At 38.3% G+C, this 25,523-nt stretch overlaps 1 protein-coding gene and 1 long non-coding RNA gene across 30 annotated transcripts in view; one reads left to right on the forward strand and one right to left on the reverse strand.

Annotated features, from left to right (window-relative positions):
• SYNE1 (spectrin repeat containing nuclear envelope protein 1) overlaps window positions 1-25,523 on the forward strand; it is a 447,744-nt gene that overhangs the window by 377,648 nt on the left and 44,573 nt on the right. For 23 of the 26 annotated variants that reach the window (XM_026505077.4, XM_026505081.4, XM_026505085.4 and 20 more), the window contains 4 exons: window positions 1,557-1,682; window positions 4,951-5,106; window positions 12,572-12,730; window positions 15,798-15,964. In XM_026505077.4, coding sequence (XP_026360862.3) covers window positions 1,557-1,682; window positions 4,951-5,106; window positions 12,572-12,730; window positions 15,798-15,964 — 608 coding nt within the window. Of the gene's footprint in view, window positions 1-1,556; window positions 1,683-4,950; window positions 5,107-12,571; window positions 12,731-15,797; window positions 15,965-23,024; window positions 23,138-25,523 lie in introns of those variants that run through there. The other 3 variants (XM_057310953.1, XM_057310954.1, XM_044386439.3) reach the window with 2 other exon arrangements.
• LOC123001366 (uncharacterized) lies at window positions 1,677-22,892 on the reverse strand. Of its 4 annotated transcripts, none has more exons than XR_007191599.1 (4): window positions 22,534-22,640; window positions 20,579-20,764; window positions 17,657-18,702; window positions 1,677-1,890 (listed from the first exon to the last, which is right to left on the reverse strand). It is a non-coding gene; the product is annotated as an uncharacterized LOC123001366 (long non-coding RNA). The 4 variants fall into 4 exon arrangements; XR_006410177.3 differs by lacking the exon at window positions 1,677-1,890 and adding an exon at window positions 17,105-17,463 and having other exon boundaries at window positions 18,603-18,702; window positions 22,534-22,892; XR_007191598.2 differs by lacking the exon at window positions 1,677-1,890 and adding an exon at window positions 17,105-17,463.

The raw sequence follows: 25,523 nt of genomic DNA on the forward strand, positions 1-25,523 counted from the left end.
AGACTGTGTTTTTCCTGGTAAATGAAAAGAGGGAATGTGATTATGCACTCTAGGAAGTTCCCTGAAGGAATTTAAAAGAGAAACGAGACTCTTGGGCCAAATTCTCAGTTCAGTTAGAAACCAAAAGACCTTTTGAGTAGGGAGGCACTTCAGTCAGCACTTCTAACAGAAGACAGTTATGGTCATAGCACCTGTGGGTTGCTGTGCTAAAAATAAAGCATTGGGAAAGGAGACAGAGAGAGCCCAGACAAGTAAAGACTGGTGACAATGGAACAGACAATGTGAAGGAAAAGGCGGCATGATTTGGCACCAGGCTGACCACTAAAAGCAATTCTAGTTGTCTTTCTTTGGGGCTCAGTAATTTAAGTTGTGGGGAGTGGCCACTGGCAAGGGTTACTAGGAAGGTGGGGGGGACAGGAATGGAAGGTGATAGGCAAAATTAAGGAGATTTCTTTAGATGAATTTAATTTGAATTGTCATGAGACACTAGATAGAAGTTAATTTGTAGATCTAATGCTATAAAGAATTGTCTCCATTATGGTTCCTATCATCTTTTTATTTTAATTAAAAAAGAAATACATGTGTCTGATAAAAAAAAAATCAGGTAATAATTAAAGTATGTAGAGTGAAAAACGAAATTTCCCCTCTACCACCACCAAACCCTGTAATCTTCCACAGGGTCACCACTGTTACGAGTTTGGTGTGTAATCATCCAAAACACAACCACATAATGTATGTTTTCTTTGTCACTCTGTAGAGATCTGCCAGTCTACACAGCCACACTCTCTACCACTTAACGTGCTAGATTCTTCTTCAGAGCACTCGTTAGTATTTCACATACTGGCTGTATATTTTTAAAATTTTGCCTTATCTGTCTGCTTCCATTTATTGATTGTTTCAGTTTTTATGTGTTATACACTCAGCCCTCTGTGATACACGTTTCGGCACTATCAAGGTGAAGCCCACCCAATGCCAGCTTTTCGTATTTGTGTTTCTACTTCTGTAACAAATCAAATGTATGTACCTCATACTTGTTCATATAATGAACTGAACCAGAGTCAGGGTTATATTATTTTTGTACTTCATCCTGAAAGAGATTCCATATCCTCCTTTTTATCTCTTATAGAGCGTTTGAGGTAGTGCAGACACCTTCTGGGTGGGCTTAGGAAAAGAGGCAAAATACTGCTATTACCTCTTACCTCTGCAGATTGATCCAGATGCAGATAACATTTTTGAGTACCCATAATATTCTGGGCCTTGTATTTGATGTGTTCACACCCATTGCTTCCTCCAGCCCTTCTACAATTATAGAGTTTGTGTTATGCCCATTTTCATAGGCAAAACTGAGGCATAGCATATTACCTCCTTAAAGTCACACAGAGTAAGTGTAGAACTCAGCTCCTCTGACACTGGATGACACTACATGACAGTGGATGTGTACTTGCCAGTGAATCTTTAATTATTTCTCTGGGATTAAGAAAAGTGTTTTTCTTTTGTTCCAGTTTCAAAAAAAAAAAAAAAAAAAGCCATGAAATTTTTTTCTTCTCCCATAATAGGACTGGGAAAAATGTGAGAACGGAATAGCTGATTCTCTGGAGAAACTGCGAACTTTCAAAAAGAAGCTTTCTCAGCCTCTGCCAGATCACCACGAAGAGCTGCACGCCGAGCAAACGCGTTGCAAGGTAAACGGCTGGAGCGAGCTGTTAGCTGTCACCTAGCTGTGCGCTTCCACTGTCGTAGGACCTTTGAGAGCACAATTCAGTCAAACTGCTCTAGCTGTGAACATGTAGATGCAAGTTCCTGGGTGTTGCATTAGGGCAGACAACTCTGGTGAGACTTGGTTGTTGATTTATTGCAGTCGATGCAATTAGAGACCACTTCATGGATTGTCTTGGAAAATATAAACACAGCATTAAAAGATATTTAAAAGCTGGGTCAAAAGCAATAAACACAATCTTTTTAAAGCATCTAATGGAGAATTGTTCTAGCAGAATAGTGTGGTTCACAGAAAGAAGAGCAAGGCTCGGCAGCCTGGAAATTCTGCGGGCAGTGGCGCTTAGGGGAACACCTAAGTCCTCCACACTCTTCTGTAAGGAAAACGGGAACCGTAAATAGCTGATCTCAGTTGCTGCATGGAGATACACAGTCGTTCAGGTACTCAGGGCTCTGACTGCTTAAAGATCATGATCCATACCTCAAATCACAGTTGGAAGCAAATCAGGAACTAATACAGACACTGCCTGCCTCATGAGCTTGCTGAGACCAGTGCGATTTGGTGGGTGTAGGATATGCTCCATTCATACCTATGTAGTTAGAGCAGTTCTCTGCTGAGCAAAACTACCTGAACAAATGCTTTTTCTCCCGCAAGTAATACATGTCCTTGTGTTTCCCAGTCATTTGCAAATTATTGCTCTAGAGTAATGCTATAAAACTTCACAGAGACTGTGCTATAAAACTTCACAGAGACTGGGGTGCCGGGATGGCTCAGTCGGTTAAGCCTCTGACTCTTGGTTTCTGCTCAGGGCATGATCTTGTAAATTGAGGTGAGGTTCCAAGCTCAATGCTTGGCAGAGAGTCTGCTTGAAGATTGTCTCCCTCTGCCCCTTCCCCCCACTCTCTCTCTTGCTCTTTCTCTCTCTAAAATAAATAAATAAGTCTTTTAAAAAGAAACTTCACACATATTTAAATGATTTGGATTTTAATCAGAAGTTCTCTGCTTCACTCTGGCTAAGAAGTCATAAGCATTAAAGAAAAAATAATTTTTTAAAGAAGTCTTGAACTCACAAAAAGCCTGGATGTAAGCATTGTTCTTCAGAATCAGAATGTAAGGATATCCTTTGAAACTCGAAGAGACAGATTTATGGGGCGCCTGGGTGGCTCAGTCAGTTAACCGTCTGCCTTCAGCTCAGGTCCTGATCCCGGGGTCCTGGGATCGAGCCCCGCATTGGGCTCCTTGCTCAGTGGGGGGCCTGCTTCTCCCTGTCCCACTCACACTGCTTGTGCTCTTGCTCTCTCTCTCTACCAAATAAATAAATAAAATCTTTAAAAAAAAGAGGCAGATTTAGGAAAAATAAAATGTAATATACATTACATCATGGATGGCAAGTGAGGAAAATATTATCTTGAGACATAAATTTAGAAGTATGCAAAGATTAAAAAGTTTGTTTTAAATCTGTGATGTTAAATTCCTAACAAGTGATTAAAGAAAACTGTGATAAGCAGAAATGGGCATTTATTGGGCTCCTCTTATGTGGCAGTGACTCTACCAGCATTATCTCGGTTGACATAAACACAAGCTCATGAGGACAGTCTATTATTTCCCTTTTACAGATGTGAAAACTGAGGCCTCCAGAAGTTTAATAACATTTCCAAGTTAGTAAATATCAAGGCTGCCTGAGTCCAGAGGCTGCATTTTTATAACGGGGACTCGTCTAATGGAGTCTGTGAGTCTGAAACAGTTGGTTTTTGTGGTGGTGTTGTTTCTTTTATAATCCTTACACCATGTATTATATCTGACATTTGAGTTAGGGGCTAGAGATTGGCATAAAAAATCTTTACATCAGTGTGACAGCTTAACATGTCTTTGAATATAAGCAGAAATACTGCGTGTTTACTCTACCTGGATTGTTTGGTCTTTCAGCCAAATGCTGTTACCATGGGACCTCATCTCCCAAAATACAACAGTTACAAACATACCCGGCTATTAAGTTTGGAGATTAAAAGGATGCATTTTGGTCCAGCTCTCTGCTACTCTTCCCCAAACCACCCTTAGCAGCAAAACAAAGCAATTACCTGGAAAATTCAGACTAAAACCTCGTTTGCCTAAATTGCCTGAGAAGTTAGCCTCAGACAGTACTGTTAATTGCCTTTGCCTTTGGAAACTTGTCTCCTGGGTGAAGAGACAAAAAGAGAGGGGAAAAAGCCATGTGAAATACTCTATTTATACACAAAATTAGCTGGAATCTAAAAGCATCAACAGCTGGCAAAAAGCAAGAGTCATACAAATTGCAAAACTGGTCATCAGTTCAAAGCATTGCAAAAACCAGTGTCAACTCATTCAAATACTGTTTTATGGATTTTTTTTCTTAAATCATTTCCCAAAAGGACAGAGTACGTAATATTTTCTTCAGTAACCTGAAGAAATCTGTGTTGCTACAGGAGATGAATTCAGTCCATTATTTTCAATTGAGTAATAACAGCAGTAGATCTTTTCAGCGATTACGTTATTAAGTCTATATCACAGAATGTAAATTTAGTGTTTGAGGATGAAAGTTAACCCAGGAGTTTGGTTTTTTGAAAAAAAAATTATTAATATGATCGGTTAACTTGGGACAAAAATAAAAGGCTGGATTAGCAGTTTATGAAATCAGTTTAAAAGTAAAGAAGATCATGCAGTGATGATATTTCAACTTAGAAAAGATGAGCCAAGAGGTGCCTGGTTCAGTCAGTTAAAAAAAAAAAAGAAAGAAAGAAAAGGTGAACCAAAATGATCAAACAGTAAATAGATCATAGTAAGCATCTTCAATCAACCTGGGTTGTTTTATTTTTAAGATTTTTTTTTATTTATTTGAGAGAGAGCATGCATGTGAGAGAGAAAGAGAGCACAATTGGTGGGTGGGGGGGAGCAGAAGGAGAGAGAAGCAGATATCCCCACTGAGCAGGGAGCCAGTGTCAGGGCTCAATCCCAGGACCTGAGCCATCCTGAGATCATGACCACCCAAAGGCAGTCCTTTAACCAACTGAGATTTCCAGGTGCCCCACAACCTGGGGTTTTATCAGAACTTGGCAAAGTATCAGACAACACCAGAGCAAATAAAGTAGACCAAGTGAGATGTTCAAATAGAGTGGGATGGAAAGATAATTGTATCAAGAGGGGATTCCTAACACACTTCAGAAATTGTTGATGATAGATATTCATGGGTATTCACGTTTTTGTTTTTTTTAATCTAGGAGCTGGAAAATGCAGCTGGGAGCTGGACAGATGACTTGGCTCAGCTGACACTGCTGAAAGACACCCTCTGTGCCTACATTAGTGCCGATGATATCTCCATCCTGAACGAACGCATGGAGCTTCTGCAAAGGCAGTGGGAAGAGCTGTGCCACCAGGTAAGACACACTCTGCGTGGAGCATTAGCTCAGAAAGGTGGAAAACTGGAAGATGACTTGGAATGTCAAATGACTTGACCCATGTTTGGACCTATTCTGTAACTCGGAGTATACACAGAGGAAGAACTCTGGTTTTTGTGAGAATATTTCAGATTAAGACAATTATATCTTAACATTATATTTGAGATGCATCTCAACTGGATTTTCTTGCTGTCTCTTTCACTGGATGGCATAATAGTGTAAGAGGAAAAACAGTTTTTTGGTTCATGGATGTGGTCTTGCTAGGTACTGGTGGTCTTTTCTTACTTGGAACATGTGAGAAACCATTGTTTTATTTGCAGTTTTAGCTAATACTGTGGAAATGGTTTTGTATTGGGAAATATTGTGGCTATTGATTTACCATAGTTATTTCCTAGTAATTCATGTCATATATGATTCATTTATTAGCCATATATGATTCATTTTTAGTCATATATGATTCATTTATTAAGTATCTTCCTTGTGCATTACACTATAAAATTGAGATCCCAGATTGGATTTTGATTTTGAAATGAGAGGAAGATACTGGTGGAAAGGCAATGAGAAGGCGCCAAAGGCAAAGAAGAACAACATAGATTAAAGGCCCTCAAGTGCAGAACAGGTTCTGACTGAGGGCCTTGAGACCATCCCCTCCAGGAAGCTGGGAGTGTGCCAGTAATGTCTCTTGCTGTACCTGACCGCTCTGCTTTGCACATATGCGTTCAATGAATCAGTCACATTAATTGTGAATTTCACAAGCCATAGTAGGTGTTCCTACTGTCAAGTTTACAACAGAGCTGACACTAAAGTCAATCCAGAAGAACCTGTACAGTGAAGAAGGAAGCTGGTATACATAAGTTAAAACAATGTATAGCAACGTAAGCAAACTAAGGGCAGTGTGCATTGCAGCGAAAAAAGGAAACGCTTGTTGCAGTGGATAAGTTTTGAGCTGAGCGCTGAGATGGGGAGCAGAAGACACAGATCAGTGTGGAGGGAGTAAGCGGATGGGTTGGACGAGGTTGCAGCTTAAGTAAAGGCACAGGAGTGGAGTAGACAGAAGACCTGGCTGGGGAGAAGCAAGTGTTACAAGGATGAGGAAGGGGCTTCTGAGAAGGGGTCTCTTTGTGCCTCCCCAGTTTCAGATCCAATCTGGGATCTCAATCTGTGCCATCCTTCAGATCTCTTCTCTTCCATCCTCCCCACTTTCTTTGACTTTAGAGATGCTTATCTTCATGCTTCAGGAAACATTACACAGAGCTGAATTTGACATCAACAAGAAATTTGTTGTTAGGTAAATTTCTCTCTACGTTTAGATTAAAACCAAGATATTTCTCAGACCATGAGCCACAGGGAAACTCTGGAGCACACTTCCTAAATGTGTGAACAGTTTTCTATGAATCTGTACTTTTAAAAGGAAGGAGTGTAAGAGATGATTTTTATAAATGCTAGTGATTTGAGTTCAAAATTAATTTAGCCATTTTTCACGGAGCTTCATATTCTTAGTGAACACAATGAGAAACTCACATGGAGCGTGATAATGCTAATCTCAATACTTTATTCTTCTGGAATTATTCAACCCAAAATCAATATATAACTATCCAGTAAATTATTATATAATTTTCTAATGCAAGGACTTTCTCATGGCGTATCATATAAGTGCAAGATAACTTGATTTGTACAAATAATGAAAAATGAGCACAGCAATGTTTGGTTACTTTTATGAGCCTTATTCATTTGTCTTTCTTAAAATTGAGAAAAATCTAGCACTACTTGCTAACTCACTACTTTTCAGCATATTCTGTGAAATTAATTATATCGTATCTATTTCTCTGGCTAATAGATGTCTTCAAAGCTTTCAGAGAGATAACACTTTAGATAATGGCTTCCATTCCCTTCCCAAACCTGCCATGAACTGCCCTACCCAAAGACCTTGTTCAGACCGCTCTTCCTGCCTAGACTATTCCTTCCCTTCTGATTTTAACCCATCTTTTTTCAAATGCCACAACCCCTGTGATGCCATTGTTTGAGATGCTCAGACCTCAGTATTTTCCTATTCCTCTGAACACCCATTTTCCTTTTGGCCTGTGCCATCATTTAACAGTACATTGTTCCTCTCTTCTTTTTTTTTTTTTTTTTAATGTTTATGACTTTATTTCAAGACTGTGAGGCCCTTGAGAATTAAGACTATTTCTTTTTATCTCCAGGGCCTAGAACAACTAAGTATTCATATATACTGTTAATAACTAAAAGAAGACCTTAGAGCATTTGTTTTATGTCATTATACTAATGTTCCTTTAAATTTAAAATAATGATAAGGTCTCTGAATATTTTGGAAGTTAAGAAGATTATGATTATGCAGTATTTTTTGATTTAAGAAAACTGGTACTGTGTAAAAATGCCATGAGGTAGAAAGGACACAAACTTCTAGTTATAAGATGAATTAGTTCTAGGAGTCTAATGTATAGCATGGTGACTATAGTTAACATTATATAGGTTTGTATTATAAATTTGAATTATATGTTTGAAAGTCACTAAGAAAGTAGATATTTGATTTTTTAAATTAATTTATTTAAAGTTTTATTTATTTTTTAAATTCCAATATCATGAACATACAGTGTTATATTAGTTTCAGGTATACAATAGAATGATTCAATACATTACTCAGTGCTCATCAATATAAAGGTACCCTTAATCCCCTTCACCTATTCACCCTTTCTCCCACCTCCCTCCCCTCTGTCAACCACCAGTTTGTTCCCTATATTGAATTTTTTTTTTTTGCTTGTCTCTTTTTCTTTGCTCATTTGTTTTGTTTCTTTAATTCCATATATGAGTGAAATCATACAGTATATGTCTTTCTCTTACTGACTTATTTCACTTAGCATTATACCCTCTAGATCCATCCATGTTGTTACAAATGGCGAAATTTCATTCTTTTTTTATGGGTAATATCTTAAATGCATTCACAGCACACATAGAAGTAGTAATTATGTGATATGACGGATGTGTTAACTAGTCTTGTGGTAGTCATTTCACAGTATAAATGTGTATCAAATCACCACACTGTACACCTTAAACTTACACCATGTTACATGTCAATTACATCTCAATAAAGCTGGAAAAAGAAAAAAGGGGACAAAGTATCTATGTTTAAAATTGCTCACCAGACTTAGATATAGCTAGGCAGCAGTCTGTTTGGAAATACATTTTGAAGGCTGCTGTTGATCATATGATATGCCGTGAAGAGATTAGTTCCTTGCACCTGTGAGTGGTCTAAGACCTAAGTAAAAAAAGAGGAAGTACATTGAATACAGAGTGTTTCTAGAAACTTTCTAAACTGAATGCCTTAAGGCATGAAGCTAAAGCATACTGATCTCACATGACTTTAATCTAAAAAAATTATTTAATCAGGTGAGATTTTAGTCATGGGGAGTCATACCAAAGTTGCCAAGATATAACTGCAAGTAGGAATATAACTTAGTTACTAGTCCTTGAGCTAGTGTTTCCGGAGTACCTCTGTCAAGTATGAAACCACAAAAGGAAATGAGCTTGAGCCTATAGTCTCATTTTAAAAGCTAAAAACTTTAGTTAAACCTGGCATTATCCCACGGTTAAAGAGCAAGTGGTCTGTTCGAAGCAGTGGATGAGAAGGCAGGAGTAATTGGGACGACCGAGGAGAGTGAGGAAGACCTGCTGTAAGTATTTCAGAGGAGGGTTCACGTAGGAAAGTATACCGTTCACAAACAGACTCCCCAAATGGCTTGTGGGGCCTGCCGACAGCCAGAGCTTACAGCCGTGTTTGTTCCCATTTGGGCGTGTAGATCTGTGTGTAATTCTAGTTGAGATATAAATATCTCATCACTGTAATTGCTTGGTGTTTTTCAAATTGTCATGATGAAAATATGTGAAGTCGAAAAGGCTGTATTTCCTGTTCAGCTGCCTCACACTCCGGAGGTTTCAGCCGGTACTTGCCAGCTATTGGCAAGGCGGAGTACTTATACCCTTGAGAAAAACCTAAATATGTGCTAAGCTGATAAATAATTCGAGGATTTCAGCTCACCCCGAAGAAAGAGACGGTAATAGTCACTTACCATGTAGCCTAAATGTCGGTTTTATAAACCAAAAGGAAAACGCCGTCTGTGTCATGAACTGACCTCTCTTGAGAAGCTTTTGGTGCTGCTTTGCGACCAGCACTTCTGGTCTACCTGTTTCTTCTTTCAGCTGTTGCTTTGCACTGAGCAAATGAAAGCAACACTTGCAAGGTGTGTGATAAGCACCAGAGACACATATTCAAGCTGCTCAGTGGAGGTATTGAATACCTGAGTGTCAAGGGGGAAAAATATTAAAAACTCAACAGATGCCCTGTAGTAGTCATAGTAGTCTATTAATGGCCAGCTTCTGTGAAATCTTTACTATCTACTGGTTACATTCTTACATTGTTTTCTTGTTGTATTCTGTTACGAGCCTACTATTCCAGGACATATGTCAGTGCTTGGTGCATGGTAGACACCTGTTTACTGCAAACAGTAAATATTTGCTTAATGAAATTTGGAACAGATGAAAAATTCATTTACAGGTGAAGGAAGTAAGGCATAGAGAAGATGAGTAGCTCTGCCCTGGTCATATCATTAGTAAGTGATAGTGTTTTTGAATCTCAGCTGCCTCTGGATATTTGATTATCATGTTATATAGCAGCTGTATCAAAGACTCAAATTTTGCTGGTTCTGTCTCATACTGACTACAAACAAATGCCTCAAATTTGTCTAACCTCTCTTCTCTCTGGAATGGGGATAATTAAACCTACCTCTCAAAGAAATAGGTAGTATTTTGCAATTATGTGCTCGTCTTCCCTGCACATGTTGTTGGGGAAAGCCCTAGAATTCATCCTTGCTCATGGCCAAGATTTGGGGGAAGAGGAAAGGAGGAGCTACACACAGCAAGACCTATTAATCTTAAGTCTGAAGGGTGGGGGCTTTTACTCTTGTCTTAAAAAACAGTTGCTTTGGGAGGTTCCAATTATGAAAATATAGTTTCAGTTTGGACATCAGTTGAACCAGAATTTCAATGACCAGCCATACTCTTGACTCTGATGCTGTGTGAATGAAAGGGAAAAAGTTATATCTGGCAGAAAATTCCAAATCATAGCATTCTTGCAGAAGATCAGAATACACTCTGCTATCAGAGTTCGAGAGGAAAGGGGGTGCTGGAAGGATCAATGCTCTTAGCTGCAGCTCTGTCTTTATATAGCTTATTGTAGGTGAACGTTGTCTCCAAAACTCTTTAACCTGTGTTTTCTTAGCCTTTCCCTTTCCTACCAGTATCCATCGCGAATAATTCACTGCTTTTGGGCTATTCTGTATTTTTCTGCCTCAAAGAAAACTTAATGATAAGCTGACTTGCACTAATGGGGAAATAATAAAAGGATTCATCATTGTCACCCTACCCAGAGAAATTTTTATCTTAAAATTTCGTAATTAATTGAAAAGAATGCATTTGTAATGGTGACATTTCAGAAACTGTGTGAGGTTATGGGGCCCACTATCTAAGCATCTCACTATGACTAGGGCTAGCCCCCGCATAGGGAACCTGGTCTCAAAGCCTCAGTTTTCTTAGATGTAGAATCATAGACATTTTGGGTTGTGTGGAACCTTGACTATTATTTACCCAATCATCAACAGAGCCAACCCTAGGCAGAATGGCGAACTAGGAAGTGTATAGTACCTTAGAAATATTTTCCTTTTGACTTTTAAAAGGAAATTGGTTTGAAGTGCATCACAAAGTAAAATGGATTGATGGATAAAGGAATATATTTATTAAAGCAAAATGGAGCAAAATGTTCATAATTTTAGAGTCTAGTGAGTATATTATGGGTGCTTACCATTATAACTCTTTCAACTTTTCTGTATGTCTAATGTTTTTCATAATAAAATGTTAGTGGGGGAAAAAAGAAAATTGAGAGGCAGGTGTTTAATGCGATGACTGGTGAATGTCTAGCATTATCAACATGACTGTGTAGAACATCTATAAAAAAGGACCATCTTCTTGCCACGCAAATCACATTATATTTTGCTAACATGTAGCTTAGCTCAACTAAAAATATTCCTGAGTATCTCAACCAGCACTGCAAAAACAAGAGTGTTGTGAAGTCATATAATTTTAAAATACTGGGAGGGATCACTCTACACTTTGAGATAAGAAACAGGCCCCTTGTGTCTCTAATGCATAAAGAACTATTACAACTCCGTGCTAAGAAAAGCAGCCCAATTCAAAAATGGGCAAACGATTTGACCAGATAGTTCTCCAAAGAAGATATACAGATGGCCAAGAAACAGGAAAAGATTTTTGGCATTATTAGCCATCAGAAAATGCAAACCAAAACCACAATGAGATACCACTTCACACCCACCAGGATAACCCAAATCAAAAAGACAGATACTAGCAAATGTTGGGGAGGATGTGGAGAAATGAGAGCCCTACTGCTGGTGGGAACGTACATCGGTGCAGCCACTTTGGCAGACACTCTGTAGTGTCACCACGTAACCCGGCAATTCTACTCCTAGGTATATACCCCGAAGGCCGCTCAACATGTGTCTCCACACACACTAGCAGCATTATTCATAATAGCCACTTGTGGAAACAACCAAAACATCCATCCACAGGTGAATTGGTAAATAAAATGTTTTCTATCCCTATGATAGAAAATAATCAACAGTTAAAATGAATGAAGTACTGACACAGGCTACAACATAAATAGCTTTGAAAACTTTATGCTAAGTGAAATTGTATGGTATGTGAATTATGTCTCAATAAAGCCATTATGCACAAGAAACAAGGAAATGACAAAGACACAAAGGTAAATAAATTAAAAAGAAAGCAAGACAGGTAAGGATCGGTATAGAGCTGAGCCACAGGGATCCATCTTCCACTTCTGACCTCTTAGCCCTGTGTCCCTCTGCTCCACTCTCTCCAGACCTGCGATTCAGTTCATTCCTACTTTTCTCTTTCCCTCCCTTCTTTTCCCTTTTCTTCCTTATTTTTCTTTCTTTCCTTTTTCCCTTTTTCCTTCCGTCCTTCCTTCTTTCTCTATCCCTTCCTCTTTCCTATTCTTTCTCTTTTAGTAAAAGTACATCCGTGATGCTGTAGAAATCTACGCAGAACAAATTGCAGTGTGAGGCTGGATTGTTCAGCACCTTGAATAAATGAATGTGTGTGCAGCTCTTCAGGAGGGAAGTAGAGGGTTGGAGGCCTCCGGCTGGCATTTCATAGCAGATCCTTGTTGTGAAACCTTCCTAGATCCCTCCTGGGACTGTGCCTCCAGGAACAGTGACCTAAAGAGATGCACAACTATTGCTTATTCCAGTCCACCCAACTCAGTTTATTGGCTTTTTCGTCAGGGTACATATTCTGCTCTGATTATCCTTTTATGTGTTCTCCCGTTTAAACTTCCCAGCTCTCCTTAAGGCGGCAGCAAGTAAGCGAGAGATTGAATGAATGGGCAGTCTTTAGTGAGAAGAACAAGGAGCTTTGTGAATGGTTGACCCAGATGGAAAGCAAAGTTTCTCAAAATGGAGACATCCTCATTGAAGAAATGATAGAGAAGCTCAAGAAGGTACCAGATGCATGGCTATGTATCTTTTCACTCTTCATAACACTTAGGCATACTTTTAACAGGTATAAAAGATGGTTTTACTTATTATTAAATTACTTTCCTGTAAAAGGAGCACTCTATTTTAAATGTTTTATCTTTTTAAAATGAAATAAACTTGCATGGAAAGGCCTCTTTTACATACACTATATATATGGATATGCTGAAGTAAATTATCTGCTGATAGGTAAATGTTCAGTCTGTTTCAGTTTTAGCTACCTGTTCAGAAGGAATTTAGCTACCTGTTCAGAAGGAATTGTTTATGCATATTAGTTTTCTTTTGTGTTTTTTGTTTTTGTTTTCAAAGAGGTAAAATCACTAGAGAGGGACTAAAAGAAAAAATTCTTAGGATTGATTAAACTGACATTCTCTCTGTAAAACAGAATGCATAGACAGTTACAAGAATGAAAACTTTCCTGGGGCTTCTGGGTGCCTCAGTCAGTGGAGCGGTTGAGTGTCAGACTCTGAATTTCAGCTTGGGTCAGGATCCCAGGGATATGGGATGAGCCCTGCATTGGGCTCTGGCTCAGCGTGGAGTCTGCTTGTCCCTCCCCCTCTCATTCTGTCCCTCTGCCCATCTACCCTCTCATGATCTCTCTCTCTCTCAATCTAATAAATAAATCTCTTTAAAAAATGAAAATTTCCTGAGAATTTTGCTTCATATTATTTTCAAGTTATGTATGACTATTAAATTATTTTATATATTCATATGGTTACAGAACATTTCTGATGTCTATGTAGGGCTGATCAAATTTATTTGCATTTAAAAATATTTTTGATGGGATGCCTGGGTGGCTCAGTTGGTTAAGTGTCTGCCTTTGGCTTGAGTCATGATCCCAGGGTCCTGGGATCAAGTCCCTCATCAGGCTCCTTGCTCAGCAAGGAACCTGCTTTTCCCCCTGCCTGCCACTCCCCTTGCTTGTGCTCTCTCTCTCTTTTTCTCTGACTAATAAATAAATAAAATCTTCAAAAAAATAAATAAAAATGTTTTTGATGGTATCAGTGGTGCTTCCACATTGTTTTTGAACAGTTAATCATTTTGATTTTATTTTAGCCTGTGTTCCATGTTAGCATATACCACTCTCTGGTTCACAGCATGCTTTCCCTATTCAGTTGTTTGTTATCTGTCTGCAGTGGGAGCCCCACTGGACTGTCAGCTTTGCTGGAAGTGTCTCTGTCTGTTTTGTTCATTGCTGTGTCTCCTGCGCCCAGAGCAATCCCTATCTTCTCATAAGTATTCAGTCATTACTGAATATTGAATAAACGAATTATAGCCTCATTCATTCTAAAATAAATACAAATAATTATTAGGAAAAACTATCTTTATCCATGCATACACATAAAGGGAAAAAACTCCAGTGTAAAAAATGCAATATTAATAGCTTTAAGGCTTCCACTTAAAATGTCAGATTCTAGCAATAAGCATGTGTTTGATATTGTAAACTTTTAAAATGTGAACTAAGATAATACAGATTTCATTTTAATATCTGCCAATAGCTTTGCACTTTGATAGTTTCTGGATATCAGAGAATGCTCTACTGGACATGATTAATGGACTATAAGTATTATAGTGAAGCTTGCTATAGAATAAATTTTGGTTAAGTGTACCTGTGTTCTTACTGATTTTCTTCATGAAATTTAAGATGCATATTTTGGAGGTGTGGAAAAAACTATCTCTTGGACAAAATACAATCACAATTTAAAACTTAGAAAAACGTTAGTTTTTCATATAATTTTATTACACTATTTGCCACAATGTCAGAAATAATCTTTAAAATATTAGCTATACTATTTTGTATGTAAAATGAGTTATGAGATTTCAAAAGAAGTCTTTGTTAGCTTGTCTCCGTGGAGTCAGGGCATCTAGTGTATTGGTCATTGAACCCCACTGTGTTGAAGTAACATAAAATGGAGAGTAGTTGGGGTGGGTTGCTGGGCCTAAAGAGAGCACTCAGCACTGGGATGCAATAGAACTGCACTGGCTTCTCCCATTTTGGGGGGGGGGTCTTCTTGCTTTGATAACTGACTTGAGAGGACAGCCCTGTTGCCACACTAACTTTAGAGCAGGAGAGGGTTAAAATATCCATGACCCTCTAACCTGTCTTTTTGTATAATTTTGTTGAGATAATACTTGCCGCACGACAGTTTAGCCCAAAAATGAAGAAAAGGTGATTCTAAAGTTTGGCTTCCGTCACTGTGGCAGGAGTAAGAGGATCATTGGTGATGTGGTAAGGGTTGGGGAAGATAGGAGATATCCATTCATCATCACTTAAACCATGCCATTCAGTGGCCTTTCCCTTGCAAATGGAGCCAGAGTTTCCTTATCCGAAACAGTCTTTAAGAGGAGTGAGTACAGAAACTGGGTAAATGAAAAAGGTTTGAGACCATTAATCTCCTATAATAACTAATGGTTATTACTCTTGTGAGTTAATTTGCCATTGATTTATGTGTTGTAAAATATTGGCATTGTAGAGAGGATAGCTCATTACAGTGAAGGTATTCATTTTTAAAGCATTCTGCACAGATAATTGACAGAAACACATACATACATTTACATACAAATACGCATATATGTCAGTTGCACATATATAATTGTGCACACACACACGCACATACACACAACTTCTAAGCCTCTTAGCAACTATTTGTCTGAGGACTGATTCTAAATATAACACCAGGTTGATGATTATAACAATAAGGTATAATGCCCCAGCATTAGAATCCTTTAAGTTTTGTCTTTTATATCTATGTATATGCTGTTATTGATTTTTTAATGCCTATTTTAAGTAAATAAAAATATCTCCATTCTCTTTAAGAAAATCTATGAAAATTCAATCTAAAGTCTATGCACATCCTGAAAATAATAGGTCCACTAATTCTTGTGTACGTGGACTGATAATTTACACAGCATTCCTCATGCCCAAACTATTCCAAGCAATAGAAAACGGTAATTATCATGTTTCTAGTAGAGCCAGGCTGAATGCATTAAAAATATGATTTCTGATCTCTGTGATTGCTATTTATTATGCAGGATTATCAAGAGGAAATTGCTGTTGCCCAAGAGAACAAAATACAGCTCCAGCAAATGGGAGAACGACTTGCCAGAGCCAGCCACGAAAGCAAAGCCTCTGAGATTGAATACAAGCTCGGAAAGGTCAACGACCGGTGGCAGCATCTCCTGGATCTCATGGCCGCCAGGTAAAAAGGATCCTGTTGAACAGGACACATGTGTGCAGAATTTTAAAGCATTTGGTCCACCTTTCATTGCAGCTAAAGATAATCCGATGAATCTCTCTCTGTGTTCTTTATCCCACCATTTTAGCTTATGCTTTTCTCATAAATGTCACTTTCATTAACTTTGGAATTCTCCTTCTTATTTAATAAATTTGGTGATGTTTGCACTTAGCTGAAAGAGACAAAGTCATATCCAAACAAAACCCATTCCCAAAAAAGAATTCTTTATCTCAGGGCTTCATGTGTATTCAGCCTTCTATGAGGAAAGAAGGAATACTGCTGACTACTGTCCATGGATGGCACTTTTGTCTGCAGTAGAAAAAAAAAGTATATATATAAAATCACATTCCTACTGTATTTTTGGTTAGCAGAGTGTGGGAATAAAGCTAATTATTGCCATTCAACATAGTCGTAAAAATAATCTGCTTCATTATTGCAGTTTTGTTTTTAGCTTTAATAACTATAAGTATCTGCCTTGTATTTGAGAGGAATATTATATTCAGTTTCTGTTGCAGAAGGGCAGGTTGAAGAAAAGAGAGAAAAAATAAAGAAAGAAAAAATACATGAGGGTCTTTATTAGCAATATAAAAGTCTGATATAATGAATGAGACACTATGTTGTTTGATATAAAGGGAATGACAAAGTAAATGCTTTATTTTAGGTGAACTTGGCTTCACTTTGGAATGTAGGCGCCGTAAGGTCAGGCATCCTTGTGCGCTCTACCCACCATATATCATGAGCTCCAAGAACAGTGCCTGAATGCCATTTGGGGCTCAATAAATACTTGAGTGAATGAATGAATGAATGAACGAATGAATGAATACTTGAATATCTGAATGGATATTCGTTTGTATGGTGGTTAGGAGAGTTAGGATGTTAAGAATGCTTCTGATTCAGAGACATTTGAAGCCAACCAACAATACACTTTTTAAAATCTGGGTTCTTTTCCTTAACTGTGCTGCAGAAATGTGGACATGAAATAGTGGCCTTTGAATACTGTGTGCCCACAAAAATTGCATATGGGCATGGCAATTCCATGTGTTGATCTTGAAAATATCTAGCATATTTTTTTTTCTCTAAGGGAGTTTCAAAGAGGAGCTGATTTAGGAAGAAGATGAGATGATATTTTATTTTAGCAATAATGAAACAAAAATGGAATAAATGTTAACCAATTTTCAAAATGTTTAACAATAGCACTGATCCCTGACATTTATTGAACCCTTGGTTTGTGCCAGTGACCATGTTACAGGCTTCACATGCATCTTCACCTGTGCTGTTCACAACACCCTTTGAGGTGGACATTATTATTATACCCATTTTCCAGATGCAGAGGTTGAGGCTCAGGCTTGCCCGTGGCTACACACGTGCTGAGTGGCAGAGGCTGCACTCTCTGACTCCACAACTCATGCTCTGGAGCACTGCATTCTCCCGCCTGCCAAGTCTATGACTGCCTCGTCCCTGTTCTAAAGAATGCAATTAAAAGCAAATTAGGTTCTGTAATTATTTCAACAACCTAATTTCCCAGCCCTTTGTAAAGTGCTCACAACAGCTATGAGGTATTTTTAAGGCTACAAAGACAGAGGCCCCTTTCCTTGAGGAGTTCATGGTGGGCATCTAGACATGCAAAGAAATCAAGTAAAGTGACAAGCTACATACCCTGGTAAAGGTTACACAGCGATGGTAACGTATGGTTCAGTTCAGCTACTCCAAGTATTCCAGCATATGTAGGTTTTAGAACCCCATTGCTATGTTTAGCCTCACTTCTCGGTCTGTGATAACCAAATCTTAGTTCAGAAGGACGAACCAAAGCTCTTTGGGCTATAAATACCCTTCTTAGGGAGGCCGCCCAGTTGGTAAACACCCTTGGATTTTTTTGGTTAGATTATGACTCACGGGTTGGCTTGCATTGCCATGTAATCCAGCTAAACTAGTTAGTATTCTTTCCTAATCTTTAGTGGCTCAATGGTATGGAATATGGGGGATACACTGTGTGTCAAAGATGTTTCAAATTGAAGTTAATATAGTTTATTCATAAGAAGCTAGCTTAAGTGTATGCCCAGCCGTTAACCAACATTACATCAAATGAGTTAGGTGCTTTCTCCTTGAAGTCATGTTTATTTATAACTTTTCTGTTGTTCAAGTGAGGATTTTCTAGATGTTACTTATTTTTCCAAAGACACATTAGTAAAGTTTGAATCAATTAAATATTTTTGGATATGCATACTTTGCACTATAGTCACTAAAACACTCATATGTTTCTACTTTAGTAGAGTCTCATCGTACACAGATGTAGACTTTTGTAGGTGTATTGTCCGTTTCTGATTGCCTCATGCCAATGTATACTAGATGACTTGTTGACCATTCACTTGGTCTTGCCCCAGTCTCTTTGAAGCCCCTCCTAAATGATACTCGGCCATCACATTTATTTTCCATTTCCTTGTTTATCAGAACTTCAAGAATACACACACTAGATGACCTTCCCCCACACCCATCTTCAATTATGAGCTGCCAGCTCAAATATCAAGTTTCTATGGGTCAGTTCCATTCACCACTCTTCCCTCTTCCAACTTTTTTTCACACTGACTATTAAGGCAGAACACACCTTAGTCGTGCCTTTTGATATTTCTGTGTTGTTTTGGTGCCCTTGTGGGAATGGAGAGGTTATTTTTGAAGATCATATTTTCAGGTGAACAGTTTTCCAGCTAACAGAAACAGGAAAAAGAAAAGAAAGAAAAAGATTTACTGATAATAAACCTATTGCATACAAATAGGATACATAACTTTGAGCCAACTTCCTATGACTAGTGGATTAGTTCAGACCATTCTGAGTACAAAATGTGTTTTGCACTGAATTTTTAAACTGTCGCTAAGAATTGTCAGCTTTTCAGGGCAACAAAATTTGCTTAGTTATTTTTAAGTCTCAGTGGGTAATACTCTAGTATCCTGTCCATACTTTCTAGACCTGCTCAGTTTATTATAGCAATCATTAGCTACCTGTGGCTATTTAAATTAACTGAAATGGGATGCAATTAAATTACAGTTTAATTTTAATTACAGTCAGTTGTGCTAGTCACATTTCCAGGGCTTAATAACCGAATGAGGATAATGGCTACTTTATTGGGCACTGGGGATACAGAACATTTTCTTCATCCCAGAAAGTTCTGTTGGTCAATACTGGCCAAGACAATTGGCCAAAGCATTTCTGAGCCCTTGACTTTTCCTTAAGAGTCAACATAAGAAACAGTCATTGGTGTACTTTAATTTAAACTGTCTGCTAGGATTTTGGCTCTCATTTTGTCTGTGAACCCTATGAAAAAACCCGCATAGTAGTTTTTCTGGAGCTCAGGATAACAGGAACTCTGTCATTTAACATTAGTTGTTCAGTGTTGGGTGTTTTGGGTTTTTTTTTTTTTTGGTTTTTTTCTTTTTTTTTTTTTAAAGATTTTATTTATTTGACAGAGAGCACAAGCAGGGGGAGCTGCAGGCAGAGGGAGAGGGAGAAGCAGGCTCTCTGCTGAGCAGAGAGCCCAGTGTGGGGCTCAATGCCAGGACCCCGGGATCATGGCCTGAGCCGAAATCAGACACTTAACTGACTGAGCCACCCAGGCGCCCCATTCAGTGCTTTTTGTAACAGAGAGTGTTTTATTGAACATTTCTCATTTGGGTATCTAGGAAGGTCAGACTCAAGTTATGTGCTCTGTTGTAATGTTTTTTTAAAAAATTAACTGTACTCTCTAACATAAGGATATTCCTCTTCCCTGTATCAAACCTAGATCCCCGTCACTGAAACGAAAGTACACTTTAGTTATTTGGTACTTTTTTTTCCATAACAGCTTTATTGAGGTATAATTCACATACCATGCTACTCATCTGTCACAAGTATACAATTTAGTGATTTTTAGCATATTTATAGACCTGTGTATCCATGACCACAATCAATTTTAAAACATTGTCATCACCCCCAAATAAAAGCCTTAGTCATCTTCTTCCCCTCCTATTCTGGACATATACATGGATTCATACAATATGTGGTCCTTTGTGGCTGCTTGCTTTTCAACTGTGTTTTTATTATAATTCCCTTAAACACTATATAGAGGTAGAGTAAAAACAAATATAATTTAAAAAAATTACTGAATGTCTCCTGTGCATGAAGTACTGTGGATGTTGCTACAGGGCAGAGATTGGCAAACTTTTTGCACAAGACTATCTAGTTAATATTTTTGGCTTTGTGGGCCAAGTGGTCCCTGTGGAAAGCCCTCCACCATATCGCAAAAGCAGCCTTGGACAGTACGGAAACAGAAAAATGCAGCTGGGTTCCAATAACATTTTCTTATCAAGACAGGTGGCCAGCCATAGTTTGCTGACCCCGGATCTAGAGAATGTAAAAGATGAAAGAGAAAATGGTGCCTAACCAAGTAAGGGTACGAAGCAGGTATACACAGGACTCACCTCAGGCCTTCCTCCTTCCGTTCACACTCACATCTGCCTGCTCACTCTCCTGCCCCCCTCTGGCCTGGCCAGCTCCTAACTGTTCTTCATGTTCTTTCTTTTCTTTGGATTGGGTGAGATTCTTCTTACCTTCTCAGTAGGCTTTCTGTCCTCTCCTTCATAGAATTTCCCTGGGCTGTAATAAGTATCTTGTGTGATCAGTCGTTTACAGTTTCTTCTCTCTGCTACACTGTAAGCATATCCGTAGTGAAGCCAGAACCCAACATAGCTCTTTGCACATAATGGTCACTCCAGTATTCATTGCGCTTCTCCAGTCTAAGACATAGGATGCAAAGTGCCACACGTACAGATAAGAATAAAGTGGAGCATTTATTCTGCCTGAATCATCGCATTGTTCTGCTTTGCCTACACTGTGATGTTAGGCAAGTTCCTTACCTTCTCAGTACCTCAATTACCACAGGTGTAAAAAGTTAGTAGGAGGACTAAGTGAGATAGTACCCGTAGACCACTTAGCAGAGCACTCAGCAAACGGCAGTTCTCAGCCCAGAGGGTGCTTCAAGGCTGTGTAGGTAAACCGCATTCGCAGCTCAAGGCAGGCGTTGTGAAATTGGAGCAGCTACCCTTAGAAGGGGTTTCGGTCTAACAGGAGTTCCACCCACACTAGAGGAAGAAGTGAGCTTGATTCTTGGAGTTTGTGGCTAGCATTACCTCCCGGTGGTCAATTCGGAAAACTCTGGCCAGGATCAGGAATGTACTGATGCAGCAAGCGTGCAAACAGCACAGAACAAATCAAGAGTCCCGAGTTTAGTCCACCGTGTTCGGCCTGTGTGACCTAGGGCTTACTGCATAAGCTTTCTGAGCCCTCGCTTCCTCATTTTTAAAATATTCATTAAAGGAACTGCCATAGCTCCAAAGGGACAATGCAGGGGGAAGGACCATGTATACGGGAAATGCCACATGTGGTAATCTTGTTCTTTTAGAGAGCTACAGAGTATCCCATAGTTTTAATACACCATGATTTATCCGATATTTTCCCCAGTAATGGACGTTGATATTGTTACCATTTTTTGACCTTAAAGTAACTGTGTCTTTAGAGCCTTGCTTTATGCTTTGTTTGTTGCAGTAAATATATTGTCGTTATGATAATGAGCATGGGGAAAAAATTTGAACCCATGAAGAAAACTAAATAAAGTAAAAAGGATTTGAACTAGGAAAATAATGACAGTACAAGGTTGCAAAGATCTCAAGTTTTCAAAAGTGTTAGTCATAATCAAGAAAAAAATAAATTTGCCTACTGTTATGGAATCATGACCAGTATATTCCTTTAACCAAAGCTTATATGTTTATCTTCCTGATTGTTGAAAATAATATATTAGAGGAATGATTGTTTTATAAAGAATTCACAATAAGATACCTTTAAATAGTAGGATTTGAAAAAGAATTTTATTTATAAGCTTTCCAGAGTCTATCACTTATGTACAATATAGGTTTGTTGGTTTTAAAAAGAAAATATGTTTCTGTTTTAAGAAAAATTGTCTCACACAACCAGATCCAAATACTTTATTTTACAGCTCATCATATAGGGCTTTTAAAAAGAACTTAGCAAATATTATTTATTTATTTATTTATTTATTTATTTATTTATTTATAGTCTATTTGTGTGTATGTATATCTCGATCCAAAAAGGACTTAAAGTAGTCAGCATTCATCACATCTTATGCCGGTAATTAATAATTTTTGAGCTTATTTTCTTTAAAAGCTTAAATTGTGACATTAATATAGATACAGTACAGAAAATTTGAAACTCTTCAAATTCACAAAAGAAAGTTATTTCAATCCCACCAAGCAAATGAACAGATACCTTATTTATTATTATCTTAAAGTGAACATGTTACTTTTGTCACTTTACATCATTATTTTTAAAAGGACAAAGGTTTTGAATATGTAAGGGAAGAATAATATTTCTTCAGTTACTTTTCTTGTTTAAATAGTCTCTTCAAAAGTGAAGACCAGAAAAGACCACTTTTCTACAGGATATCTTTTCCATCCCACCTTCCCAAAAAACCCCTAAAACTCCTACTTACACCATTTAGCTGGCATTTCAAACAGAAGGAAAAAAAAAAAAAGTTGCTCTTTTTTGCTACCACAACTTGCTGTACTTGTAGAGGTTTCCTTTGTTTGCATTTGGGTGATTTATCTTTTTCAAAAATCCTTTCCGACTTAACAAACAGTCCACAAGAAGAGTTGCCTGTCCTTCCAGAATGGCAGAGTGTCTGCAGCCAGCCTTATTTTTGATATCCTTCTTTCTTTAGAAAGCCTCCCCCTCCTTGCAGATTACACTGAGCCTTTTCCCCTTCTTACACTCGTGGCCTACATTCCAGGAGATCAGGCTTGGCACATGTTAATGAATGTAGGTTTTATTTAGAAACATGACCACTTGTCACTGCTCAGTGTCATATTATCAGGCAGAGACCTAACAACATTTGTTTGGAGTGAGCATTTTCATACTTCCATACGCAGACAAGGGGAAACTTTCATCCCCACGCAGGATTTAGCTTTTGCTCTGCAGACCTAACTTTTGCAAGTTGGAAGCTTCATGGTGGTGGCAGAAGATCTGTGTGCCCCGAGGATGGCGGAGGACGGCTGTGTGGATGCAGATCTCCCAGAATGTAACTGCGATGTCACAAGGCAGGCATCTCCTTGAGTTTCTTCCATTGTGCATAGCTTTCATGTTACGTGGGCTTCATAGGATAGATGCTGAATCTTTAACCCGTGATTGTTTTTGCCAGCGTGAAGTGGAGATGATTTGGTGTTAGGAGCTCGTTGGCCATGGACTCCCAAGAGTTCTTTGTCGGTTTGTTTTCTTGTCCCCCTACTGGGCATGCGGAGTTGGAGGGAAAGGTTAATGGACTTGGTTATGGCTTGGTATTCCAGTTGTCTCTGGACTGTATGCGTCATACAAGGGAAATGCTACAGTAGAGAGCCTGAGACACAGGAAAGAGACCCAGTAAGAAGATCCAGTTGGTCCATCATCTGCTATTTAAAGGGTGGGCTCCTGATAAAACTGAAATTTAGCCTTAGCCAGTTCACAGCTTTATAACAGAAAGCTTTCCCTTTATTAAGTTAAAATCTGCTTATAGTACAGGGGCCTGGAGGGTTGTGTGTATGAGAAAAAGTTGGTTCTGTTTAGGTTTGTCAGTAAGTTTTGGTCACTGACTAGTAAAAAGGTTTTAAAACATGTGCAAAATGTAAAAATTTCTGTCTAAAATAGTAATTTTGTGCATCATGCAAGTGTTTATTTCATGATTTTTTTTCAGTTAGAACAACATTATATTAGGAATTTTAACTTCACTTTTAAAAATATTACTCTTGTACCGTAAAATTCCCCCAAATAAATTCCTATTGGTGATAGGATTTACTAATGGTAACTTTTGGTACCATTTAGAATGTGAATTTTTTTGTTTTGGTTTATGGATTTACTAAATTAGTTTGAAGGAAAGTAGTGATATACACATGTAGTATATATGTGTATATAGCTATTCATCCAACTGGATTTAGTAGTAGAATCCTTCTCAGGAAGGTTTAGTCCCATGAGCCACACTGGACTGTGAGGAAACCCATCGGCTACAGGGACTTACAGATGTACGAGATTTGCTAAACTTACCCAGACTTGTGACATCTGCAAACATCCATTTTGAATTATAATCCTGGATGCTACCAAAAAGAATGTTGCTCAAACTTCTTACAATGATAGATAGATAGATAAAAAATATTGTGACACTTTACCCAAGGATTTCCTTTAAAGAAATAATGGAAAAAATATGGGACATTTCTCTTACAAAAAAAAAAGAATGATCTGTGTCCTGCAAATATCAAGTTTCATAAGTTCAAGGAAGATGTTTGGGGCTGTACTACCCATTTCCCCTCAGCTCACATCTGCTCCCCTCAACACACACACACACACACACACACACACACACACACACACAGTGCATTTTGCTATTTGTACTCAAATACATGTTTTAAAAAATAAGAAAGGAAAACCACTTAAATGTTCACCCCCATTGACTTTACTAAGATTTACACATTCATTTGAAAGAGGAACTTGTCCCTAATGGACTATATGAACAAGCATTTCCATGTCACGATGCCCTTGACATATTACACACTAACTGCTCTGACTATTGGAACCCATTCAATACACAAGATTACTAATCTTGTAAATTATTTGACTAGTGTAGACAATATCCAGTGGAACAGTGTTTACTCACATTCTTTTGTGCCTCAGCTCTTTTGATCATTTTTGTAAGTGAATTTTGAACCAAGAAAATGAATACATTTTAGTACTTGACAGACCATTTGCAAATGTTGGACTTAAGGGAAAAATTTAATTATACATTTAATATCAACTAAATTAAAAATAAAATATGCTAACTAAATAAAAGTATTTTACTTAGAATACTAATTATTTATGTTTATCAGGCATTTAAGTAGTGCCCAACTTTGTGCCGAGCACTGAGGGTAGCATTGCAGGGGAAGGGGAAAACCAAAAGTAGAAATTCACAGTTCCAGTTTCCCAGGGAATTTAACATGGGAAGAGGAACTTGTGCATAAATAATATCAGGGAGTTAAAATAAGGGAAAGCAGGAAGCAAGCACTGCATGAAGTGTATTTCCAATCTCTAGCTCCACACCAAACCCTGATGATATTGTGAAGTTGCTATAAAATCCCATCCCAAAGCGTCGTCAGCATTCAGATCTGAAGACAGGAAGCTGGTCATGTGGGAGAGCTTCCCAAAAGGACTTTCTTACAGAGGTAAAACCAGGACAGACATTTCAGTACAATAAGCCATTCTGTAGTCCTGTTCCCGTGTGTTTATTGATGGTAGACTGTCCTTTCAGCCTGGGCCACTAAAGCAAGATGGCCAGGGCCGTGTCAAATTCCAAGCCCATGCCATGGTCCTTGATAAAATGTGCACCCAGAGCTTTCCACCCAGTAGCCATTCTAAAACTGCTATTCAGTGCATTTTGTCTTATATATGAGGAAAATGTGAGTAGGTTGTATGTAACTGGTC

This window comes from Ursus arctos, unplaced genomic scaffold, assembly GCF_023065955.2.
Source record: "Ursus arctos isolate Adak ecotype North America unplaced genomic scaffold, UrsArc2.0 scaffold_13, whole genome shotgun sequence".
Lineage (NCBI taxonomy): Eukaryota > Metazoa > Chordata > Mammalia > Carnivora > Ursidae > Ursus > Ursus arctos.